This window comes from Salvelinus fontinalis, chromosome 5 (genome assembly GCF_029448725.1).
Source record: "Salvelinus fontinalis isolate EN_2023a chromosome 5, ASM2944872v1, whole genome shotgun sequence".
Lineage (NCBI taxonomy): Eukaryota > Metazoa > Chordata > Actinopteri > Salmoniformes > Salmonidae > Salvelinus > Salvelinus fontinalis.
The window spans coordinates 2,956,226-2,979,219 of NC_074669.1; the positions used below are offsets into that span (position 1 = coordinate 2,956,226).

General features: G+C 45.8%; 1 protein-coding gene across 7 annotated transcripts in view; it reads right to left on the bottom strand.

Moving 5' to 3' along the window:
• Nucleotides 1–1,572: 1,572 nt before the first annotated feature.
• The window catches only part of tbc1d1 (TBC1 (tre-2/USP6, BUB2, cdc16) domain family, member 1), a 132,895-nt gene continuing 111,473 nt past the window's right edge, over nucleotides 1,573–22,994 (bottom strand). For 6 of the 7 annotated variants that reach the window (XM_055922051.1, XM_055922050.1, XM_055922052.1 and 3 more), the window contains 4 exons: nucleotides 14,221–14,380; nucleotides 9,667–9,836; nucleotides 2,597–2,773; nucleotides 1,573–2,027 (listed from right to left, as the gene is read on the bottom strand). In XM_055922051.1, coding sequence (XP_055778026.1) covers nucleotides 1,629–2,027; nucleotides 2,597–2,773; nucleotides 9,667–9,836; nucleotides 14,221–14,380 — 906 coding nt within the window. In that variant the 3' untranslated portion in view covers nucleotides 1,573–1,628. Of the gene's footprint in view, nucleotides 2,028–2,596; nucleotides 2,774–9,666; nucleotides 9,837–14,076; nucleotides 14,125–14,220; nucleotides 14,381–22,994 lie in introns of those variants that run through there. The other variant, XM_055922057.1, reaches the window with a different exon arrangement.

The following is a 22,994-nucleotide window of genomic DNA, read 5'->3' on the forward strand; positions in this document are numbered from 1 at the left end:
AAGATTGTGAGAAAGTTACATTTAAAAAAAAAAACAACTAAAATTGTATTTAGTAAATGTTTTTATTGGTTTCATTTTGATAAGAGATGAAAGTGTAAACGAAGGTTATTTGTTGATGTAAAAGTGTAAATGTAGAGATGTTAAGGTTGTGTCAGATTTGTGGGGAGAAGACCCACCCACCCATCACTCCTGTCTCTCTCTCTTTGGCAGCCTGTTTCTCTCCCTCTCTCCCCCCCTTCCTCTCCCTCTCTCCCCCCTTTCTCTCGCCCCCCCCCCCCCCCCCCCCTCGTGAGTGTGTTGCAGGGCATCATGGGGGATGGAGTCCAGTAGATAAGACAGTATTTGGTTGTTGTGACTCTCCTCTCTCCCACCCTCCCTCTCTCTCCCCCCTCCCTCTCTCGCCCCCCCCCCCCCCCCCCCTCGTGAGTGTGTTGCAGGGCATCATGGGGGATGGAGTCCAGTAGATAAGACAGGTATTTGGTTGTTGTGACTCTCTCTCTCCCACCCTCCCCTCTCTCTCCCCCCCCCCCTCTCTCGCCCCCCCCCCCCCCCCCCCCTCGTGAGTGTGTTGCAGGGCATCATGGGGGATGGAGTCCAGTAGATAAGACAGTATTTGGTTGTTGTGACTCTCTCTCTCCCACCCTCCCTCTCTCTCCCCCCCTCCCTCTCTCTCCCCCCCTCCCTCTCCCGTCAGTGTGTTGCAGGGCATCATGGGGGATGGAGTCCAGTAGATAAGACAGTATTTGGTTGTTGTGACTCTCTCTCTCCCCCCCTCCCTCTCTCCCTCTCTCTCTCTCTCCCCCCCTCCCTCTCTCTCTCTCCCCCCCCCTCCTTCTCTCTCTCTCCCCCCCCCTCCTTCTCTCCCTCTCTCTCCCCCCCTCCCTCTCCCGTCAGTGTGTTGCAGGGCATCATGGGGGCTGTAGTCCAGTAGATAAGACAGTATTTGGTTGTTGTGACTCTCTCTCTCCCCCCCTCCCTCTCTCCCTCTCTCTCTCTCTCCCCCCCTCCTTCTCTCTCTCTCCCCCCCTCCTTCTCTCTCTCTCCCCCCCCTCCTTCTCTCTCTCCCCCCCCCCTCCTTCTCTCCCTCTCTCTCCCCCCCTACCTCTCTCTCTCACCCTCCCTCTCTCTCTCACCCTCCCTCTCTCTCTCACCCTCCCTCTCTCTCCCCCCCTCCCTCTCCCGTCAGTGTGTTGCAGGGCATCATGGGGGCTGTAGTCCAGTAGATAAGACAGTATTTGGTTGTTGTGACTCTTTTTATTTATTGAACTTGGCAAGTCAGTAAAGGACAAACTCTTATTTACAATGACGGCCAAACCCGGACGACGCTGAGACAATCGTGCCCCCAACCCCCCCTACGGGACTGAGATGCAATGCCTCAGACTGCTGCGCCCCTCGGGAGCCCTTTTTGTTGGTTGGACACACACACACACACACACACACACACACACACACACACACACACACACACACACACACACACACACACACACACACACACACACAGCTGCAATAGTAACTGTGTGTATAGGACTGTTGTGTGGAGTTTAGGCCCAGAGAGGACAGAGAACCCCCCCCCCCCCCCCCATTTCTACAGTTCAGTACAGGAGAACAGTCCTCTGGGAGAACATTCAGTGTTCTGGTAGAGCCAGTGGATGAGGGAGGAGAGGGGAGGACATCGCTGTCCCTTGCCCCAGTCTGGGCCCCTCTCTCTGGGGTGAGTTACCCAGCCTTGGCCCCTCTCTGGTGGGGACATCCACACCCGGTCCGTCTCTCGGTCCGTCTCCCGGTCCGTCTCCCGGTCCGTCCGTGTCGGTAGCGGAGTGTGTGTGCGGGTCCAGGTTGAAGTCTCCGTGCGCCGTGTGTGTGTGTATTCCCAGCGCGGTGAGGAGTGTGTGTAGGTGTGTGACGGAGCTCCGCAGTCCGCTCCTCTTCTCCTCCAGCTCAAACACCTGTTCTCTCAGCAGAGCCTCTGATTGGACCAGACCCTCCACCTGACCTTCCAGACGACACACACGAGCCTGGGACACCTGGAGAGATACAAAACATGTGTTTAGTATGTGTGTTGAGTGTGTGTGTGTGCGTGTGTGTGTGTGTGTTGAGTGTGTGTGTGTGTGTGTGTGTGTGTGTGTGTGTGTGTGTGTGTGTGTGTGTGTTGAGTGTGTATGTGTGTGTGTGTGTGTGTGTGTGTGTGTGTGTGTGTGTTGAGTGTGTATGTGTGTGTGTGTGTGTGTGTGTGTGTGTGTGTTGAGTGTGTGTGTTGAGTGTGTGTGTTGAGTGTGTGTGTGTGTGTGTGTGTGTGTGTGTGTGTTGAGTGTGTATGTGTGTGTGTGTGTGTGTGTGTGTGTGTGTTGAGTGTGTTGAGTGTGTGTGTGTGTTGAGTGTGTGTGTGTTGAGTGTGTGTGTGTTGAGTGTGTGTGTGTTGAGTGTGTGTTGAGTGTGTGTGTGTGTGTGTGTGTGTGTGTGTGTGTGTGTGTGTGTGTGTGTGTGTGTGTGTGTGTTGAGTGTGTGTGTGTGTGTGTGTGTGTGTTGAGTGTGTGTGTTGAGTGTGTGTGTGTGTGTGTGTGTGTGTTGAGTGTGTATGTGTGTGTGTGTGTACCTGCAGTTCCTCCAGCAGGTCGAGGTTTTGCTGTCGGAGGCTCTGATTGGTGCGTTCCAGCTGGGCGGTGCGCTGCGATTGGTTGAGGTGAGCGGGCGTGTCACACAGCTCGTCCTGTAAGACGTGGTACTCCACCTCGTACGCCTGCAGCTGATTGGAAAGGTCCATCTCACACACCTACACACACACACACACACACACACACACACACACACACACACACACACACACACACAGTGTCAGTCAGTCTTTTAGAGGTCATTCAGTCTGACGCTCAGGGGGAGGGGCCCTGAAGAGGTCATTCAGTCTGGCGCTCAGGGGGAGGGGCCCTGAAGAGGTCATTCAGTCTGGCGCTCAGGGGGAGGGGCCCCGAAGAGGTCATTCAGTCTGGCGCTCAGGGGGAGGGGCCCCGAAGAGGTCATTCAGTCTGGATCTCAGGGGGAGGGGCCCTGAAGAGGTCATTCAGTCTGACGCTCAGGGGGAGGGGCCCCGAAGAGGTCATTCAGTCTGACGCTCAGGGGGAGGGGCCCCGAAGAGGTCATTCAGTCTGGCGCTCAGGGGGAGGGGCCCCGAAGAGGTCATTCAGTCTGGATCTCAGGGGGAGGGGCCCTGAAGAGGTCATTCAGTCTGGCGCTCGGGGGGGGGGGGGGCCCTGAAGAGGTCATTCAGTCTGGCGCTCAGGGGGAGGGGCCCTGAAGAGGTCATTCAGTCTGACGCTCATGGGGAGGGGCCCTGAAGAGGTCATTCAGTCTGGCGCTCAGGGGGAGGGGCCCTGAAGAGGTCATTCAGTCTGGATCTCAGGGGGAGGGGCCCTGAAGAGGCCATTCAGTATGGCTCTCGGGGGGGGGGGGCTGAAGAGGTCATTCAGTCTGGATCTCAGGGGGAGGGGCCCTGAAAAGGTCATTCAGTCTGGCACTCAGGGGGAGGGGCCCTGAGAAGAGGTCATTCAGTCGATCTCAGGGGGCGGGCCCTGAAGAGGTCATTCAGTCTGGCGCTCAGGGGGAGGGGCCCTGAAGAGGTCATTCAGTCTGGCGCTCAGGGGGAGGGGCCCTGAGAAGAGGTCATTCAGTCTGTGTTTATGCATCACAGGAGGCTGCTGATGGGAGGACAGCCCATAATAATGTCTGGAATGGAATCACCATGGAAACCACAGGGTTGATGTAGCTGACTCCATTCCAGCCTTTACTCTGAGCCCGTCCTCCCCAATGAAGGTGCCACCAGCCTCCTGGGGTGTGTAATTGCTGTAACTAAGTTGTTGAATTATCAGTAGTGTCCTCAGGCCTCCTGAAACAGACAGGTTGAACCTATTAGTGTGTGTGTGTGTTTGTGTGTGTGAGAGAGTGTGTGTGTGTTTATATGTGTGTGTGTGTGTGTGTCTGTGTGTGTCTCTCTCTGTGTGTGTGTTTGTGTGTGAGAGAGAGTGTGTGTGTGTGTTTATATGTGTGTGTGTGTGTGTGTGTGTGTGTGTGTGTGTGTGTGTGTGTGTGTGTGTGTGTGTGTAACGTGGTACAAGGGTTAGGTTCTCTATCTGTTTCCAGGAAGTAGTGTTTTGAAGGCACCACTCCCCTGCCTCCAGACTACCTGGAAAACACACCCGCTGTTCTCTCTGTGTCTCTATGTGTTCTCCAGTGTCTGGTGTTAATAAAGTGTCTGTGTTCTCCAGTGTCTGGTGTTAATAAAGTGTCTGGTGTTAATAAAGTGTCTGTGTTCTCTAGTGTCTGGTGTTAATAAAGTGTCTGGTGTTAATAAAGTGTCTGGTGTTAATAAAGTGTCTGTGTTCTCTAGTGTCTGGTGTTAATAAATTGTCTGTGTTAATAAAGAGTCTGGTGTTAATAAAGTGTCTGGTGTTAATAAAGTGTCTGGTGTTAATAAAGTGTCTGTGTTCTCTAGTGTCTGGTGTTAATAAAGTGTCTGTGTTCTCTAGTGTCTGGTGTTAATAAAGTGTCTGTGTTCTCTAGTGTCTGGTGTTAATAAAGTGTCTGGTGTTAATAAAGTGTCTGGTGTTAATAAAGAGTCTGGTGTTAATAAAGTGTCTGGTGTTAATAAAGTGTCTGGTGTTAATAAAGTGTCTGGTGTTAATAAAGTGTCTGGTGTTAATAAAGTGTCTGGTGTTAATAAAGTGTCTGTGTTCTCTAGTGTCTGGTGTTAATAAAGTGTCTGGTGTTAATAAAGTGTCTGTGTTAATAAAGTGTCTGGTGTTAATAAAGTGTCTGGTGTTAATAAAGTGTCTGGTGTTAATAAAGTGTCTGGTGTTAATAAAGAGTCTGGTGTTAATAAAGTGTCTGGTGTTAATAAAGAGTCTGGTGTTAATAAAGTGTCTGGTGTTAATAAAGTGTCTGGTGTTAATAAAGTGTCTGGTGTTAATAAAGTGTCTGGTGTTAATAAAGTGTCTGGTGTTAATAAAGTGTCTGGTGTTAATAAAGTGTCTGTGTTCTCTAGTGTCTGGTGTTAATAAAGTGTCTGTGTTCTCTAGTGTCTGGTGTTAATAAAGTGTCTGGTGTTAATAAAGTGTCTGGTGTTAATAAAGTGTCTGTGTTCTCTAGTGTCTGTGTTAATAAAGTGTCTGGTGTTAATAAAGTGTCTGTGTTCTCTAGTGTCTGGTGTTAATAAAGTGTCTGTGTTAATAAAGTGTCTGGTGTTAATAAAGTGTCTGTGTTAATAAAGTGTCTGGTGTTAATAAAGTGTCTGGTGTTAATAAAGTGTCTGGTGTTAATAAAGTGTCTGGTGTTAATAAAGAGTCTGGTGTTAATAAACTGTCTGGTGTTAATAAAGTGTCTGGTGTTAATAAAGTGTCTGTGTTAATAAAGTGTCTGGTGTTAATAAAGTGTCTGGTGTTAATAAAGTGTCTGGTGTTAATAAAGTGTCTGGTGTTAATAAAGTGTCTGTGTTCTCTAGTGTCTGGTGTTAATAAAGTGTCTGGTGTTAATAAAGAGTCTGGTGTTAATAAAGTGTCTGGTGTTAATAAAGTGTCTGTGTTAATAAAGTGTCTGGTGTTAATAAAGTGTCTGGTGTTAATAAAGTGTCTGGTGTTAATAAGGAGTCTGGTGTTAATAAAGAGTCTGGTGTTAATAAAGAGTCTGGTGTTAATAAAGAGTCTGGTGTTAATAAAGAGTCTGGTGTTAATAAAGTGTCTGGTGTTAATAAAGTGTCTGGTGTTAATAAAGAGTCTGGTGTTAATAAAGTGTCTGTGTTAATAAAGTGTCTGGTGTTAATAAAGTGTCTGTGTTCTCTAGTGTCTGTGTTAATAAAGTGTCTGGTGTTAATAAAGTGTCTGTGTTAATAAAGTGTCTGTGTTAATAAAGTGTCTGGTGTTAATAAAGTGTCTGGTGTTAATAAAGTGTCTGGTGTTAATAAAGTGTCTGGTGTTAATAAAGTGTCTGGTGTTAATAAAGTGTCTGTGTTAATAAAGTGTCTGGTGTTAATAAAGTGTCTGTGTTCTCTAGTGTCTGGTGTTAATAAAGTGTCTGTGTTCTCTAGTGTCTGTGTTAATAAAGTGTCTGGTGTTAATAAAGTGTCTGTGTTAATAAAGAGTCTGGTGTTAATAAAGTGTCTGTGTTCTCTAGTGTCTGGTGTTAATAAAGTGTCTGGTGTTAATAAAGTGTCTGGTGTTAATAAAGTGTCTGGTGTTAATAAAGTGTCTGTGTTCTCTAGTGTCTGGTGTTAATAAAGAGTCTGGTGTTAATAAAGTGTCTGGTGTTAATAAAGTGTCTGGTGTTAATAAAGTGTCTGGTGTTAATAAAGTGTCTGGTGTTAATAAAGTGTCTGGTGTTAATAAAGTGTCTGGTGTTAATAAAGTGTCTGTGTTAATAAAGTGTCTGGTGTTAATAAAGTGTCTGGTGTTAATAAAGTGTCTGGTGTTAATAAAGAGTCTGGTGTTAATAAAGAGTCTGGTGTTAATAAAGTGTCTGGTGTTAATAAAGTGTCTGGTGTTAATAAAGTGTCTGGTGTTAATAAAGTGTCTGGTGTTAATAAAGTGTCTGGTGTTAATAAAGTGTCTGGTGTTAATAAAGTGTCTGGTGTTAATAAAGTGTCTGTGTTAATAAAGTGTCTGGTGTTAATAAAGAGTCTGGTGTTAATAAAGAGTCTGGTGTTAATAAAGTCTGGTGTTAATAAAGTGTCTGGTGTTAATAAAGTGTCTGGTGTTCTCTAGTGTCTGGTGTTAATAAAGTGTCTGGTGTTAATAAAGTGTCTGGTGTTAATAAAGAGTCTGGTGTTAATAAAGTGTCTGGTGTTAATAAAGTGTCTGTGTTAATAAAGTGTCTGGTGTTCTCTAGTGTCTGGTGTTAATAAAGTGTCTGTGTTCTCTAGTGTCTGGTGTTAATAAAGTGTCTGGTGTTAATAAAGTGTCTGGTGTTAATAAAGTGTCTGTGTTCTCTAGAGTCTGTGTTCTCTAGTGCCTGGTGTTAATAAAGTGTCTGGTGTTAATAAAGAGTCTGTGTTCTCTAGTGCCTGGTGTTAATAAAGTGTCTGGTGTTAATAAAGTGTCTGGTGTTAATAAAGTGTCTGTGTTAATAAAGAGTCTGGTGTTAATAAAGTGTCTGGTGTTAATAAAGTGTCTGGTGTTAATAAAGTGTCTGTGTTAATAAAGTGTCTGTGTTAATAAAGTGTCTGTGTTAATAAAGTGTCTGGTGTTAATAAAGTGTCTGGTGTCTGGTGTTAATAAAGTGTCTGGTGTCTGGTGTTAATAAAGTGTCTGGTGTTAATAAAGTGTCTGGTGTTAATAAAGTGTCTGGTGTTAATAAAGTGTCTGGTGTTAATAAAGTGTCTGTGTTAATAAAGTGTCTGTGTTAATAAAGTGTCTGGTGTTAATAAAGTGTCTGGTGTCTGGTGTTAATAAAGTGTCTGGTGTCTGGTGTTAATAAAGTGTCTGGTGTCTGGTGTTAATAAAGTGTCTGGTGTCTGGTGTTAATAAAGTGTCTGGTGTTAATAAAGTGTCTGGTGTTAATAAAGTGTCTGGTGTTAATAAAGTGTCTGTGTTAATAAAGTGTCTGGTGTCTGGTGTTAATAAAGTGTCTGGTGTTAATAAAGTGTCTGGTGTCTGGTGTTAATAAAGTGTCTGGTGTCTGGTGTTAATAAAGTGTCTGGTGTCTGGTGTTAATAAAGTGTCAAAAAACACACTGTGGAAAACACACTGTAGTCTAGACCCCCCCTCCCACCAGTCACAGGTTAGGTAATGTAGTCTACTATAGACCCCCTCCCACCAGTCACAGGTTAGGTAATGTAGTCTACTGTAGACCCCCCCACAGGTCCCAGGTTAGGTAATGTAGTCTACTATAGACCCCCTCCCACCAGTCACAGGTTAGGTAATGTAGTCTACTGTAGACCCCCCCCCCCCTCCCACCAGTCCCAGGTTAGGTAATGTAGTCTACTGTAGACCCCCCCCCCCCTCCCACCAGTCCCAGGTTAGGTAATGTAGTCTACTATATACCCTCCCCCCCCACCAGTCACAGGTTAGGTAATGTAGTCTACTATAGACCCCCCCCCCCCCCCCCACCAGACCCAGGTTAGGTAATGTAGTCTACTATAGACCCCCCCCCCCACCAGACCCAGGTTAGGTAATGTAGTCTACTATAGACCCCCCCCCCCCCCCCACCAGTCCCAGGTTAGGTAATGTAGTCTACTATAGACCCCCCCACCAGTCCCAGGTTAGGTAATGTAGTCTACTATAGACCCCCCCCCCCCCCACCAGTCCCAGGTTAGGTAATGTAGTCTACTATAGACCCCCCCCCCCACCAGTCCCAGGTTAGGTAATGTAGTCTACTATAGACCCCCCCCCCCCACCAGTCCCAGGTTAGGTAATGTAGTCTACTATAGACCCCCCACCACCAGTCCCAGGTTAGGTAATGTAGTCTACTATAGACCCCCCCCCCCCCCCCCCCCACCAGTCCCAGGTTAGGTAATGTAGTCTACTATAGACCCCCTACCCACAGGTCCCAGGTTAGGTAATGTAGTCTACTATAGACCCCCTCCCACCAGTCATAGGTTAGGTAATGTAGTCTACTATAGACCCCCTCCCACCAGTCCCAGGTTAGGTAATGTAGTCTACTATAGACCCCCCCCCCCCCACCAGTCCCAGGTTAGGTAATGTAGTCTACTATAGACCCCCTCCCACCAGTCCCAGGTTAGGTAATGTAGTCTACTATAGACCCCCTCCCACAAGTCCCAGGTTAGGTAATGTAGTCTACTATAGACCCCCCCCCCCCCACCAGTCCCAGGTTAGGTAATGTAGTCTACTATAGACCCCCCCCCCCCCCCCCCCACCAGTCCCAGGTTAGGTAATGTAGTCTACTATAGACCCCCTCCCACCCACCAGTCCCAGGTTAGGTAATGTAGTCTACTATAGACCCCTCCCACCAGTCCCAGGTTAGGTAATGTAGTCTACTATAGACCCCCTCCCACCAGTCCCAGGTTAGGTAATGTAGTCTACTATAGACCCCCTCCCACCAGTCCCAGGTTAGGTAATGTAGTCTACTATAGACCCCCCCCCCCCACCAGTCCCAGGTTAGGTAATGTAGTCTACTATAGACCCCCCCCACCAGTCCCAGGTTAGGTAATGTAGTCTACTATAGACCCCCTCCCACCAGTCCCAGGTTAGGTAATGTAGTCTACTATAGACCCCCCCCCCCACCAGTCCCAGGTTAGGTAATGTAGTCTACTATAGACCCCCTCCAACCAGTCCCAGGTTAGGTAATGTAGTCTACTATAGACCCCCTCCCACCAGTCCCAGGTTAGGTAATGTAGTCTACTATAGACCACCCCCCACCAGTCCCAGGTTAGGTAATGTACTCTACTATAGACCCCCTCCCACCAGTCCCAGGTTAGGTAATGTAGTCTACTATAGACCCCCTCCCACCAGTCCCAGGTTAGGTAATGTAGTCTACTATAGACCCCCCCCCCCCCCCCCCACCAGTCCCAGGTTAGGTAATGTAGTCTACTATAGACCCCCCCCCCCACCAGTCCCAGGTTAGGTAATGTAGTCTACTATAGACCCCCCCACCAGTCCCAGGTTAGGTAATGTAGTCTACTATAGACCCCCTCCCACCAGTCCCAGGTTAGGTAATGTAGTCTACCTGGTTGATGGTCTTCTCCATCTGGACCAGTCCAAGGTTAGGTAATGTAGTCTTGATGAATTCCACTATAGACTCCAGGCTGTCGTGCTGTAGGATCAAGGGCTTGTGACTACCCAGAAGACTTAGTGACACCTTGAAGATCACCTCCGACCCCTGGAGAAACAACATGTCTGGAGGAGAGACAGAGAGACAGAGAGAGAGAGAGAGACAGAGAGAGAGAGAGACAGAGAGAGAGAGAGAGAGAGAGACAGAGAGAGAGAGAGACAGAGAGAGACAGAGACAGAGACAGAGAGAGAGAGAGAGAGAGAGAGAGAGACAGAGAGAGACAGAGAGAGACAGAGAGACAGAGAGAGAGAGAGACAGAGAGAGAGAGAGACAGAGAGAGAGACAGAGAGACAGAGACAGAGAGAGAGACAGAGACAGTGAGACAAAGTGAGACAAAGAGAGAGAGACAACGAGAGAGAGAGACAGAGAGAGCAAATTCAGGAGGGGGAGAAATATATTAGATATCAGACAACAGATTAGAAGCATGAGACACTGTTCTGATATTACAGACAGACAGACAGACAGTCGACCTCCTCCTCCTCCACCACCTCATTTAACACCTCCACCTCCTCCTCCTCCACCACCTCAAACACTCTGACCAGGTAACCTAGAGGTAACTAACCAACCACCCTGGCCAGGTAACCTAGAGGTAACTTACCAACCACTCTGACCAGGTAACCTAGAGGTAACTTACCAACCACTCTGACCAGGTAACCTAGAGGTAACTTACCAAACACCCTGACCAGGTAACCTAGAGGTAACTAACCAACCACTCTGGCCAGGTAACCTAGAGGTAACTAACCAAACACTCTGACCAGGTAACCTAGAGGTAACTTACCAAACACCCTGACCAGGTAACCTAGAGGTAACTAACCAACCACCCTGGACAGGGAACCTAGAGGTAACTTACCAACCACTCTGACCAGGTAACCTAGAGGTAACTTACCAACCACCATGGCCAGGTAACCTATAGGTAACTTACCAAACACTCTGACCAGGTAACCTAGAGGTAACTAACCAAACACTCTGACCAGGTAACCTAGAGGTAACTTACCAAACACCCTGACCAGGTAACCTAGAGGTAACTAACCAACCACTCTGGCCAGGTAACCTAGAGGTAACTAACCAAACACCCTGGCCAGGTAACCTAGAGGTAACTAACCAACCACTCTGGCCAGGAAACCTAGAGGTAACTTACCAAACACTCTGACCAGGTAACCTAGAGGTAACTAACCAAACACCCTGGCCAGGTAACCTAGAGGTAACTAACCAAACACTCTGGCCAGGTAACCTAGAGGTAACTAACCAAACACTCTGGCCAGGTAACCTAGAGGTAACTTACCAAACACTCTGACCAGGTAACCTACAGGTAACTTACCAACCACCCTGACCAGGTAACCTAGAGGTAACTTACCAACGACCCTGACCAGGTAACCTACAGGTAACTTACCAACGACCCTGACCAGGTAACCTACAGGTAACTTACCAAACACCCTGGCCAGGTAACCTAGAGGTAACTTACCAAACACCCTGGCTACGACACCTGGAGGTAACTAACCAAACACCCTGACCAGGTAACCTAGAGGTAACTTACCAACCACCCTGGCCAGGTAACCTACAGGTAACTTACCAACGACCCTGACCAGGTAACCCACAGGTAACTTACCAAACACCCTGGCCAGGTAACCTAGAGGTAACTTACCAAACACCCTAGCTACGACACCTGGAGGTAACTAACCAAACACCCTGGCCAGGTAACCTAGAGGTAACTTACCAAACACCCTGGCCAGGTAACCTAGAGGTAACTTACCAACCACCCTGACCAGGTAACCTAGAGGTAACTTACCAACCACTCTGACCAGGTAACCTAGAGGTAACTTACCAACCACCCTGGCCAGGTAATCTACAGGTAACTTACCAAACACCCTGGCCAGGTAACCTACAGGTAACTTACCAAACACCCTGGCCAGGTAACCTACAGGTAACTTACCAAACACCCTGGCCAGGTAACCTAGAGGTAACTTACCAAACACCCTGGCCAGGTAACCTACAGGTAACTTACCAAACACCCTGGCCAGGTAACCTACAGGTAACTTACCAAACACCCTGACCAGGTAACCTAGAGGTAACTTACCAAACACCCTGGCCAGGTAACCTAGAGGTAACTTACCAAACACCCTGACCAGGTAACCTAGAGGTAACTTACCAAAACCCTGGCCAGGTAACCTAGAGGTAACTTACCAAACACCCTGGCCAGGTAACCTAGAGGTAACTTACCAAACACCCTGGCCAGGTAACCTAGAGGTAACTAACCAACCACCCTGACCAGGTAACCTAGAGGTAACTAACCAACCACCCTGGCCAGGTAACCTAGAGGTAACTAACCAACCACCCTGGCCAGGTAACCTAGAGGTAACTTACCAACCACCCTGGCCAGGTAACCTAGAGGTAACTTACCAACCACCCTGGCCAGGTAACCTAGAGGTAACTAACCAACCACCCTGGCCAGGTAACCTAGAGGTAACTTACCAACCACCCTGGCCAGGTAACCTAGAGGTAACTTACCAAACACCCTGGCCAGGTAACCTAGAGGTAACTAACCAACCACCCTGGCCAGGTAACCTACAGGTAACTTACCAACCACCCTGGCCAGGTAACCTAGAGGTAACTTACCAAACACCCTGGCCAGGTAACCTAGAGGTAACTTACCAAACACTCTGGCCAGGTAACCTAGAGGTAACTAACCAACCACCCTGGCCAGGTAACCTAGAGGTAACTTACCAAACACCCTGGCCAGGTAACCTAGAGGTAACTAACCAACCACCCTGACCAGGTAACCTAGCGGTAACTTACCAAACACCCTGGCCAGGTAACCTAGAGGTAACTTACCAAACACCCTGGCCAGGTAACCTAGAGGTAACTTACCAACCACTCTGGCCAGGTAACCTAGAGGTAACTTACCAACCACTCTGGCCAGGTAACCTAGAGGTAACTTACCAACCACTCTGACCAGGTAACCTAGAGGTAACTTACCAACCACCCTGGCCAGGTAACCTAGAGGTAACTTACCAAACACCCTGGCCAGGTAACCTAGAGGTAACTTACCAAACACCCTGACCAGGTAACCTAGAGGTAACTAACCAACCACCCTGGCCAGGTAACCTAGAGGTAACTTACCAACCACTCTGACCAGGTAACCTAGAGGTAACTTACCAACCACCCTGGCCAGGTAACCTAGAGGTAACTTACCAAACACCCTGGCCAGGTAACCTAGAGGTAACTTACCAACCACTCTGGCCAGGTAACCTAGAGGTAACTTACCAACCACTCTGGCCAGGTAACCTAGAGGTAACTTACCAACCACTCTGACCAGGTAACCTAGAGGTAACTTACCAACCACCCTGGCCAGGTAACCTAGAGGTAACTTACCAAACACCCTGGCCAGGTAACCTAGAGGTAACTTACCAACCACCCTGGCCAGGTAACCTAGAGGTAACTTACCAAACACCCTGACCAGGTAACCTAGAGGTAACTAACCAACCACCCTGGCCAGGTAACCTAGAGGTAACTTACCAACCACTCTGACCAGGTAACCTAGAGGTAACTTACCAACCACCCTGGCCAGGTAACCTAGAGGTAACTAACCAAACACCCTGGCCAGGTAACCTAGAGGTAACTAACCAAACACCCTGACCAGGTAACCTAGAGGTAACTAACCAAACACCCTGACCAGGTAACCTAGAGGTAACTTACCAACCACCCTGGCCAGGTAACCTAGAGGTAACTTACCAACCACTCTGACCAGGTAACCTAGAGGTAACTTACCAACCACCCTGGCCAGGTAACCTAGAGGTAACTAACCAAACACCCTGGCCAGGTAACCTAGAGGTAACTAACCAAACACCCTGACCAGGTAACCTAGAGGTAACTAACCAAACACCCTGACCAGGTAACCTAGAGGTAACTTACCAACCACCCTGGCCAGGTAACCTAGAGGTAACTTACCAAACACTCTGACCAGGTAACCTAGAGGTAACTTACCAAACACTCTGACCAGGTAACCTAGAGGTAACTAACCAAACACTCTGACCAGGTAACCTAGAGGTAACTTACCAAACACTCTGACCAGGTAACCTAGAGGTAACTTACCAAAAAATCTGACCAGGTAACCTAGAGGTAACTTACCAAACACTCTGACCAGGTAACCTAGAGGTAACTTACCAAACACCCTGACCAGGTAACCTAGAGGTAACTAACCAAACACCCTGACCAGGTAACCTAGAGGTAACTTACCAAACACCCTGACCAGGTAACCTAGAGGTAACTTAACAACCACTCTGACCAGGTAACCTAGAGGTAACTTACCAAACACTCTGGCTACGAAGCCCAGAGGTAACTTACCAAACACTCTGGCTACGAAGCCCAGAGGTAACTTACCAAACACTCTGGCTACGAAGCCCAGAGGTAACTTACCAAACACTCTGGCTACGAAGCCCAGAGGTAACTTACCAAACACTCTGGCTACGAAGCCCAGAGGGAAGTGCGAGGCGAAGGCGGTGAGGAACCAGGGAGCAGCGTAGAGAGACGGTCCTATCTCATGTTGTTCCAGATGGACATAGAGGTCTCTGTGGTAGTCATGGAGGAGACGGGACAGCTGGTACATCTGAATCTGGTGAGGGGGGGGGGGGGACATACACTGAGTGAACGGAACGTAAAGAACAGCTTCCCCATATTGAGTTGCACGCCCCCCCCTTTTGCCCTCAGAACCGCCTTCATTTGTCGGGGCAGGGACTCTACAAGGTGTTCCACAGGGATACTGGTCCATGTTGACTCCAACGCTTCCCACAAGTTGTGTCTAGTTGGCTGGATGTCCTCTGGGTGGTGGAACATTCTTGATAAACACTGGAAACTGTTGAGGGTGGATAAACCCAGCAGCATTGCAGTTCTTGACAAACGGCTTGGTGTGTTACCTGTAGTATAATCATGTCAGGTCTGTACTGCTTGGTGTGTTACCTGTAGTATAATCAGGTCTGTACTGCTTGGTGTTTTACCTGTAGTATAATCATGTCAGGTCTGTACTGCTTGGTGTGTTACCTGCAGTATAATCATGTCAGGTCTGTACTGCTTGGTGTGTTACCTGTAGTATAATCATGTCAGGTCTGTACTGCTTGGTGTTTTACCTGCAGTATAATCATGTCAGGTCTGCTTGGTGTTTTACCTGCAGTATAATCATGTCAGGTCTGTACTGCTTGGTGTGTTACCTGCAGTATAATCATGTCAGGTCTGTACTGCTTGGTGTTTTACCTGTAGTATAATCATGTCAGGTCTGTACTGCTTGGTGTGTTACCTGCAGTATAATCATGTCAGGTCTGTACTGCTTGGTGTTTTACCTGTAGTATAATCATGTCAGGTCTGTACTGCTTGGTGTGTTACCTGTAGTATAATCATGTCAGGTCTGTACTGCTTGGTGTGTTACCTGTAGTATAATCATGTCAGGTCTGTACTGCTTGGTGTTTTACCTGTAGTATAATCATGTCAGGTCTGTACTGCTTGGTGTGTTACCTGCAGTATAATCATGTCAGGTCTGTACTGCTTGGTGTTTTACCTGCAGTATAATCATGTCAGGTCTGTACTGCTTGGTGTGTTACCTGTAGTATAATCATGTCTGTACTGCTTGGTGTGTTACCTGCAGTATAATCATGTCAGGTCTGTACTGCTTGGTGTGTTACCTGTAGTATAATCATGTCAGGTCTGTACTGCTTGGTGTGTTACCTGTAGTATAATCAGGTCTGTACTGCTTGGTGTGTTACCTGTAGTATAATCAGGTCTGTACTGCTTGGTGTGTTACCTGTAGTATAATCAGGTCTGTACTGCTTGGTGTGTTACCTGTAGTATAATCATGTCTGTACTGCTTGGTGTGTTACCTGTAGTATAATCATGTCTGTACTGCTTGGTGTGTTACCTGTAGTATAATCAGGTCTGTACTGCTTGGTGTGTTACCTGTAGTATAATCAGGTCTGTACTGCTTGGTGTGTTACCTGTAGTATAATCATGTCTGTACTGCTTGGTGTGTTACCTGTAGTATAATCATGTCAGGTCTGTACTGCTTGGTGTGTTACCTGTAGTATAATCATGTCTGTACTGCTTGGTGTGTTACCTGTAGTATAATCATGTCTGTACTGCTTGGTGTGTTACCTGTAGTATAATCATGTCAGGTCTGTACTGCTTGGTGTGTTACCTGTAGTATAATCATGTCTGGTCTGTACTGCTTGGTGTTTTACCTGTAGTATAATCATGTCTGTACTGCTTGGTGTGTTACCTGTAGTATAATCATGTCAGGTCTGTACTGCTTGGTGTGTTACCTGTAGTATAATCATGTCAGGTCTGTACTGCTTGGTGTGTTACCTGTAGTATAATCATGTCAGGTCTGTACTGCTTGGTGTTTTACCTGTAGTATAATCATGTCAGGTCTGTACTGCTTGGTGTATTACCTGTAGTATAATCCTGTCAGGTCTGTACTGCTTGGTGTGTTACCTGTAGTATAATCATGTCAGGTCTGCTTGGTGTGTTACCTGTAGTATAATCATGTCAGGTCTGTACTGCTTGGTGTTTTACCTGTAGTATAATCATGTCAGGTCTGTACTGCTTGGTGTTTTACCTGTAGTATAATCATGTCAGGTCTGTACTGCTTGGTGTGTTACCTGTAGTATAATCATGTCAGGTCTGTACTGCTTGGTGTTTTACCTGTAGTATAATCATGTCAGGTCTGTACTGCTTGGTGTGTTACCTGTAGTATAATCATGTCAGGTCTGTACTGCTTGGTGTGTTACCTGTAGTATAATCATGTCAGGTCTGTACTGCTTTGTGTTTTACCTGTAGTATAATCATGTCAGGTCTGTACTGCTTGGTGTGTTACCTGTAGTATAATCATGTCAGGTCTGTACTGCTTGGTGTGTTACCTGTAGTATAATCATGTCAGGTCTGTACTGCTTTGTGTTTTACCTGTAGTATAATCATGTCAGGTCTGTACTGCTTGGTGTGTTACCTGTAGTATAATCATGTCAGGTCTGTACTGCTTGGTGTGTTACCTGTAGTATAATCATGTCAGGTCTGTACTGCTTGGTGTGTTACCTGTAGTATAATCATGTCAGGTCTGTACTGCTTGGTGTTTTACCTGTAGTATAATCATGTCAGGTCTGTACTGCTTGGTGTGTTACCTGTAGTATAATCATGTCAGGTCTGTACTGCTTGGTGTGTTACCTGTAGTATAATCATGTCAGGTCTGTACTGCTTTGTGTTTTACCTGTAGTATAATCATGTCAGGTCTGTACTGCTTGGTGTGTTACCTGTAGTATAATCATGTCAGGTCTGTACTGCTTGGTGTGTTACCTGTAGTATAATCATGTCAGGTCTGTACTGCTTGGTGTGTTACCTGTAGTATAATCATGTCAGGTCTGTACTGCTTGGTGTGTTACCTGTAGTATAATCATGTCAGGTCTGTACTGCTTGGTGTGTTACCTGTAGTATAATCATGTCAGGTCTGTACTGCTTGGTGTGTTACCTGTAGTATAATCATGTCAGGTCTGCTTGGTGTGTTACCTGTAGTATAATCATGTCAGGTCTGCTTGGTGTATTACCTGTAGTATAATCATGTCTGGTCTGTACTGCTTGGTGTGTTACCTGTAGTATAATCATGTCAGGTCTGTACTGCTTGGTGTGTTACCTGTAGTATAATCATGTCAGGTCTGTACTGCTTGGTGTGTTACCTGTAGTATAATCATGTCAGGTCTGTACTGCTTGGTGTGTTACCTGTAGTATAATCATGTCAGGTCTGTACTGCTTGGTGTGTTACCTGTAGTATAATCATGTCAGGTCTGTACTGCTTGGTGTGTTACCTGTAGTATAATCATGTCAGGTCTGCTTGGTGTGTTACCTGTAGTATAATCATGTCAGGTCTGCTTGGTGTATTACCTGTAGTATAATCATGTCTGGTCTGTACTGCTTGGTGTGTTACCTGTAGTATAATCATGTCAGGTCTGTACTGCTTGGTGTGTTACCTGTAGTATAATCATGTCAGGTCTGTACTGCTTGGTGTGTTACCTGTAGTATAATCATGTCAGGTCTGTACTGCTTGGTGTGTTACCTGTAGTATAATCATGTCAGGTCTGTACTGCTTGGTGTGTTACCTGTAGTATAATCATGTCAGGTCTGTACTGCTTTGTGTTTTACCTGTAGTATAATCATGTCAGGTCTGTACTGCTTGGTGTGTTACCTGTAGTATAATCATGTCAGGTCTGTACTGCTTGGTGTGTTACCTGTAGTATAATCATGTCAGGTCTGTACTGCTTGGTGTGTTACCTGTAGTATAATCATGTCAGGTCTGTACTGCTTGGTGTGTTACCTGTAGTATAATCATGTCAGGTCTGTACTGCTTGGTGTGTTACCTGTAGTATAATCATGTCAGGTCTGTACTGCTTGGTGTGTTACCTGTAGTATAATCATGTCAGGTCTGCTTGGTGTGTTACCTGTAGTATAATCATGTCAGGTCTGCTTGGTGTATTACCTGTAGTATAATCATGTCTGGTCTGTACTGCTTGGTGTGTTACCTGTAGTATAATCATGTCAGGTCTGTACTGCTTGGTGTGTTACCTGTAGTATAATCATGTCAGGTCTGTACTGCTTGGTGTGTTACCTGTAGTATAATCATGTCAGGTCTGTACTGCTTGGTGTGTTACCTGTAGTATAATCATGTCAGGTCTGTACTGCTTGGTGTGTTACCTGTAGTATAATCATGTCAGGTCTGCTTGGTGTGTTACCTGTAGTATAATCATGTCAGGTCTGCTTGGTGTATTACCTGTAGTATAATCATGTCAGGTCTGTACTGCTTGGTGTGTTACCTGTAGTATAATCATGTCAGGTCTGTACTGCTTGGTGTTTTACCTGTAGTATAATCATGTCAGGTCTGTACTGCTTGGTGTGTTACCTGTAGTATAATCATGTCAGGTCTGCTTGGTGTGTTACCTGTAGTATAATCATGTCAGGTCTGTACTGCTTGGTGTTTTACCTGTAGTATAATCATGTCAGGTCTGTACTGCTTGGTGTGTTACCTGTAGTATAATCATGTCAGGTCTGTACTGCTTGGTGTTTTACCTGTAGTATAATCATGTCAGGTCTGTACTGCTTGGTGTGTTACCTGTAGTATAATCATGTCAGGTCTGTACTGCTTGGTGTGTTACCTGTAGTATAATCATGTCAGGTCTGCTTGGTGTGTTACCTGTAGTATAATCATGTCAGGTCTGTACTGCTTGGTGTTTTACCTGTAGTATAATCATGTCAGGTCTGTACTGCTTGGTGTTTTACCTGTAGTATAATCATGTCAGGTCTGTACTGCTTGGTGTGTTACCTGTAGTATAATCATGTCAGGTCTGTACTGCTTGGTGTGTTACCTGTAGTATAATCATGTCAGGTCTGTACTGCTTGGTGTGTTACCTGTAGTATAATCATGTCAGGTCTGTACTGCTTGGTGTGTTACCTGTAGTATAATCATGTCAGGTCTGTACTGCTTGGTGTGTTACCTGTAGTATAATCATGTCAGGTCTGCTTGGTGTGTTACCTGTAGTATAATCATGTCAGGTCTGCTTGGTGTATTACCTGTAGTATAATCATGTCAGGTCTGTACTGCTTGGTGTGTTACCTGTAGTATAATCATGTCAGGTCTGTACTGCTTGGTGTGTTACCTGTAGTATAATCATGTCAGGTCTGCTTGGTGTGTTACCTGTAGTATAATCATGTCAGGTCTGCTTGGTGTGTTACCTGTAGTATAATCATGTCAGGTCTGCTTGGTGTATTACCTGTAGTATAATCATGTCAGGTCTGTACTGCTTGGTGTGTTACCTGTAGTATAATCATGTCAGGTCTGTACTGCTTGGTGTGTTACCTGTAGTATAATCATGTCAGGTCTGTACTGCTTGGTGTGTTACCTGTAGTATAATCATGTCTGTACTGCTTGGTGTGTTACCTGTAGTATAATCATGTCAGGTCTGTACTGCTTGGTGTGTTACCTGTAGTATAATCATGTCAGGTCTGTACTGCTTGGTGTGTTACCTGTAGTATAATCATGTCAGGTCTGTACTGCTTGGTGTGTTACCTGTAGTATAATCATGTCAGGTCTGTACTGCTTGGTGTGTTACCTGTAGTATAATCATGTCAGGTCTGCTTGGTGTGTTACCTGTAGTATAATCATGTCAGGTCTGCTTGGTGTGTTACCTGTAGTATAATCATGTCAGGTCTGTACTGCTTGGTGTGTTACCTGTAGTATAATCATGTCAGGTCTGCTTGGTGTGTTACCTGTAGTATAATCATGTCAGGTCTGTACTGCTTGGTGTGTTACCTGTAGTATAATCATGTCAGGTCTGCTTGGTGTGTTACCTGTAGTATAATCATGTCAGGTCTGTACTGCTTGGTGTGTTACCTGTAGTATAATCATGTCTGTACTGCTTGGTGTGTTACCTGTAGTATAATCATGTCAGGTCTGTACTGCTTGGTGTGTTACCTGTAGTATAATCATGTCAGGTCTGTACTGCTTGGTGTGTTACCTGTAGTATAATCATGTCAGGTCTGTACTGCTTGGTGTGTTACCTGTAGTATAATCATGTCAGGTCTGTACTGCTTGGTGTTTTACCTGTAGTATAATCATGTCAGGTCTGTACTGCTTGGTGTGTTACCTGTAGTATAATCATGTCAGGTCTGTACTGCTTGGTGTGTTACCTGTAGTATAATCATGTCAGGTCTGCTTGGTGTGTTACCTGTAGTATAATCATGTCAGGTCTGTACTGCTTGGTGTGTTACCTGTAGTATAATCATGTCAGGTCTGTACTGCTTGGTGTGTTACCTGTAGTATAATCATGTCAGGTCTGTACTGCTTGGTGTGTTACCTGTAGTATAATCATGTCAGGTCTGTACTGCTTGGTGTGTTACCTGTAGTATAATCATGTCAGGTCTGTACTGCTTGGTGTGTTACCTGTAGTATAATCATGTCAGGTCTGTACTGCTTGGTGTGTTACCTGTAGTATAATCATGTCAGGTCTGTACTGCTTTGTGTTTTACCTGTAGTATAATCATGTCAGGTCTGTACTGCTTGGTGTGTTACCTGTAGTATAATCATGTCAGGTCTGTACTGCTTGGTGTGTTACCTGTAGTATAATCATGTCAGGTCTGTACTGCTTGGTGTGTTACCTGTAGTATAATCATGTCAGGTCTGTACTGCTTGGTGTGTTACCTGTAGTATAATCATGTCAGGTCTGTACTGATTGGTGTGTTACCTGTAGTATAATCATGTCAGGTCTGTACTGCTTGGTGTGTTACCTGTAGTATAATCATGTCTGTACTGCTTGGTGTTTTACCTGTAGTATAATCATGTCAGGTCTGCTTGGTGTGTTACCTGTAGTATAATCATGTCAGGTCTGTACTGCTTGGTGTGTTACCTGTAGTATAATCATGTCAGGTCTGTACTGCTTGGTGTGTTACCTGTAGTATAATCATGTCTGTACTGCTTGGTGTGTTACCTGTAGTATAATCATGTCAGGTCTGTACTGCTTGGTGTTTTACCTGTAGTATAATCATGTCAGGTCTGTACTGCTTGGTGTGTTACCTGCAGTATAATCATGTCAGGTCTGCTTGGTGTGTTACCTGTAGTATAATCATGTCAGGTCTGTACTGCTTGGTGTTTTACCTGTAGTATAATCATGTCAGGTCTGTACTGCTTGGTGTGTTACCTGTAGTATAATCATGTCAGGTCTGTACTGCTTGGTGTGTTACCTGTAGTATAATCATGTCAGGTCTGTACTGCTTGGTGTGTTACCTGTAGTATAATCATGTCAGGTCTGTACTGCTTGGTGTGTTACCTGTAGTATAATCATGTCAGGTCTGTACTGCTTGGTGTGTTACCTGTAGTATAATCATGTCAGGTCTGTACTGCTTGGTGTGTTACCTGTAGTATAATCATGTCAGGTCTGTACTGCTTGGTGTTTTACCTGTAGTATAATCATGTCAGGTCTGTACTGCTTGGTGTTTTACCTGTAGTATAATCATGTCAGGTCTGTACTGCTTGGTGTTTTACCTGTAGTATAATCATGTCAGGTCTGTACTGCTTGGTGTGTTACCTGTAGTATAATCATGTCAGGTCTGTACTGCTTGGTGTGTTACCTGTAGTATAATCATGTCAGGTCTGCTTGGTGTGTTACCTGTAGTATAATCATGTCAGGTCTGTACTGCTTGGTGTGTTACCTGTAGTATAATCATGTCAGGTCTGCTTGGTGTGTTACCTGTAGTATAATCATGTCAGGTCTGCTTGGTGTGTTACCTGTAGTATAATCATGTCAGGTCTGTACTGCTTGGTGTGTTACCTGTAGTATAATCATGTCAGGTCTGTACTGCTTGGTGTGTTACCTGTAGTATAATCATGTCAGGTCTGTACTGCTTGGTGTGTTACCTGTAGTATAATCATGTCTGGTCTGTACTGCTTGGTGTGTTACCTGTAGTATAATCATGTCAGGTCTGTACTGCTTGGTGTGTTACCTGTAGTATAATCATGTCAGGTCTGTACTGCTTGGTGTGTTACCTGTAGTATAATCATGTCAGGTCTGTACTGCTTGGTGTGTTACCTGTAGTATAATCATGTCAGGTCTGCTTGGTGTGTTACCTGTAGTATAATCATGTCAGGTCTGTACTGCTTGGTGTGTTACCTGTAGTATAATCATGTCAGGTCTGTACTGCTTGGTGTGTTACCTGTAGTATAATCATGTCAGGTCTGTACTGCTTGGTGTGTTACCTGTAGTATAATCATGTCAGGTCTGTACTGCTTGGTGTGTTACCTGTAGTATAATCATGTCTGGTCTGTACTGCTTGGTGTGTTACCTGTAGTATAATCATGTCAGGTCTGTACTGCTTGGTGTGTTACCTGTAGTATAATCATGTCAGGTCTGTACTGCTTGGTGTGTTACCTGTAGTATAATCATGTCAGGTCTGTACTGCTTGGTGTGTTACCTGTAGTATAATCATGTCAGGTCTGTACTGCTTGGTGTTTTACCTGTAGTATAATCATGTCAGGTCTGTACTGCTTGGTGTGTTACCTGTAGTATAATCATGTCAGGTCTGTACTGCTTGGTGTGTTACCTGTAGTATAATCATGTCAGGTCTGTACTGCTTGGTGTTTTACCTGTAGTATAATCAGGTCAGGTCTGTACTGCTTGGTGTGTTACCTGTAGTATAATCATGTCAGGTCT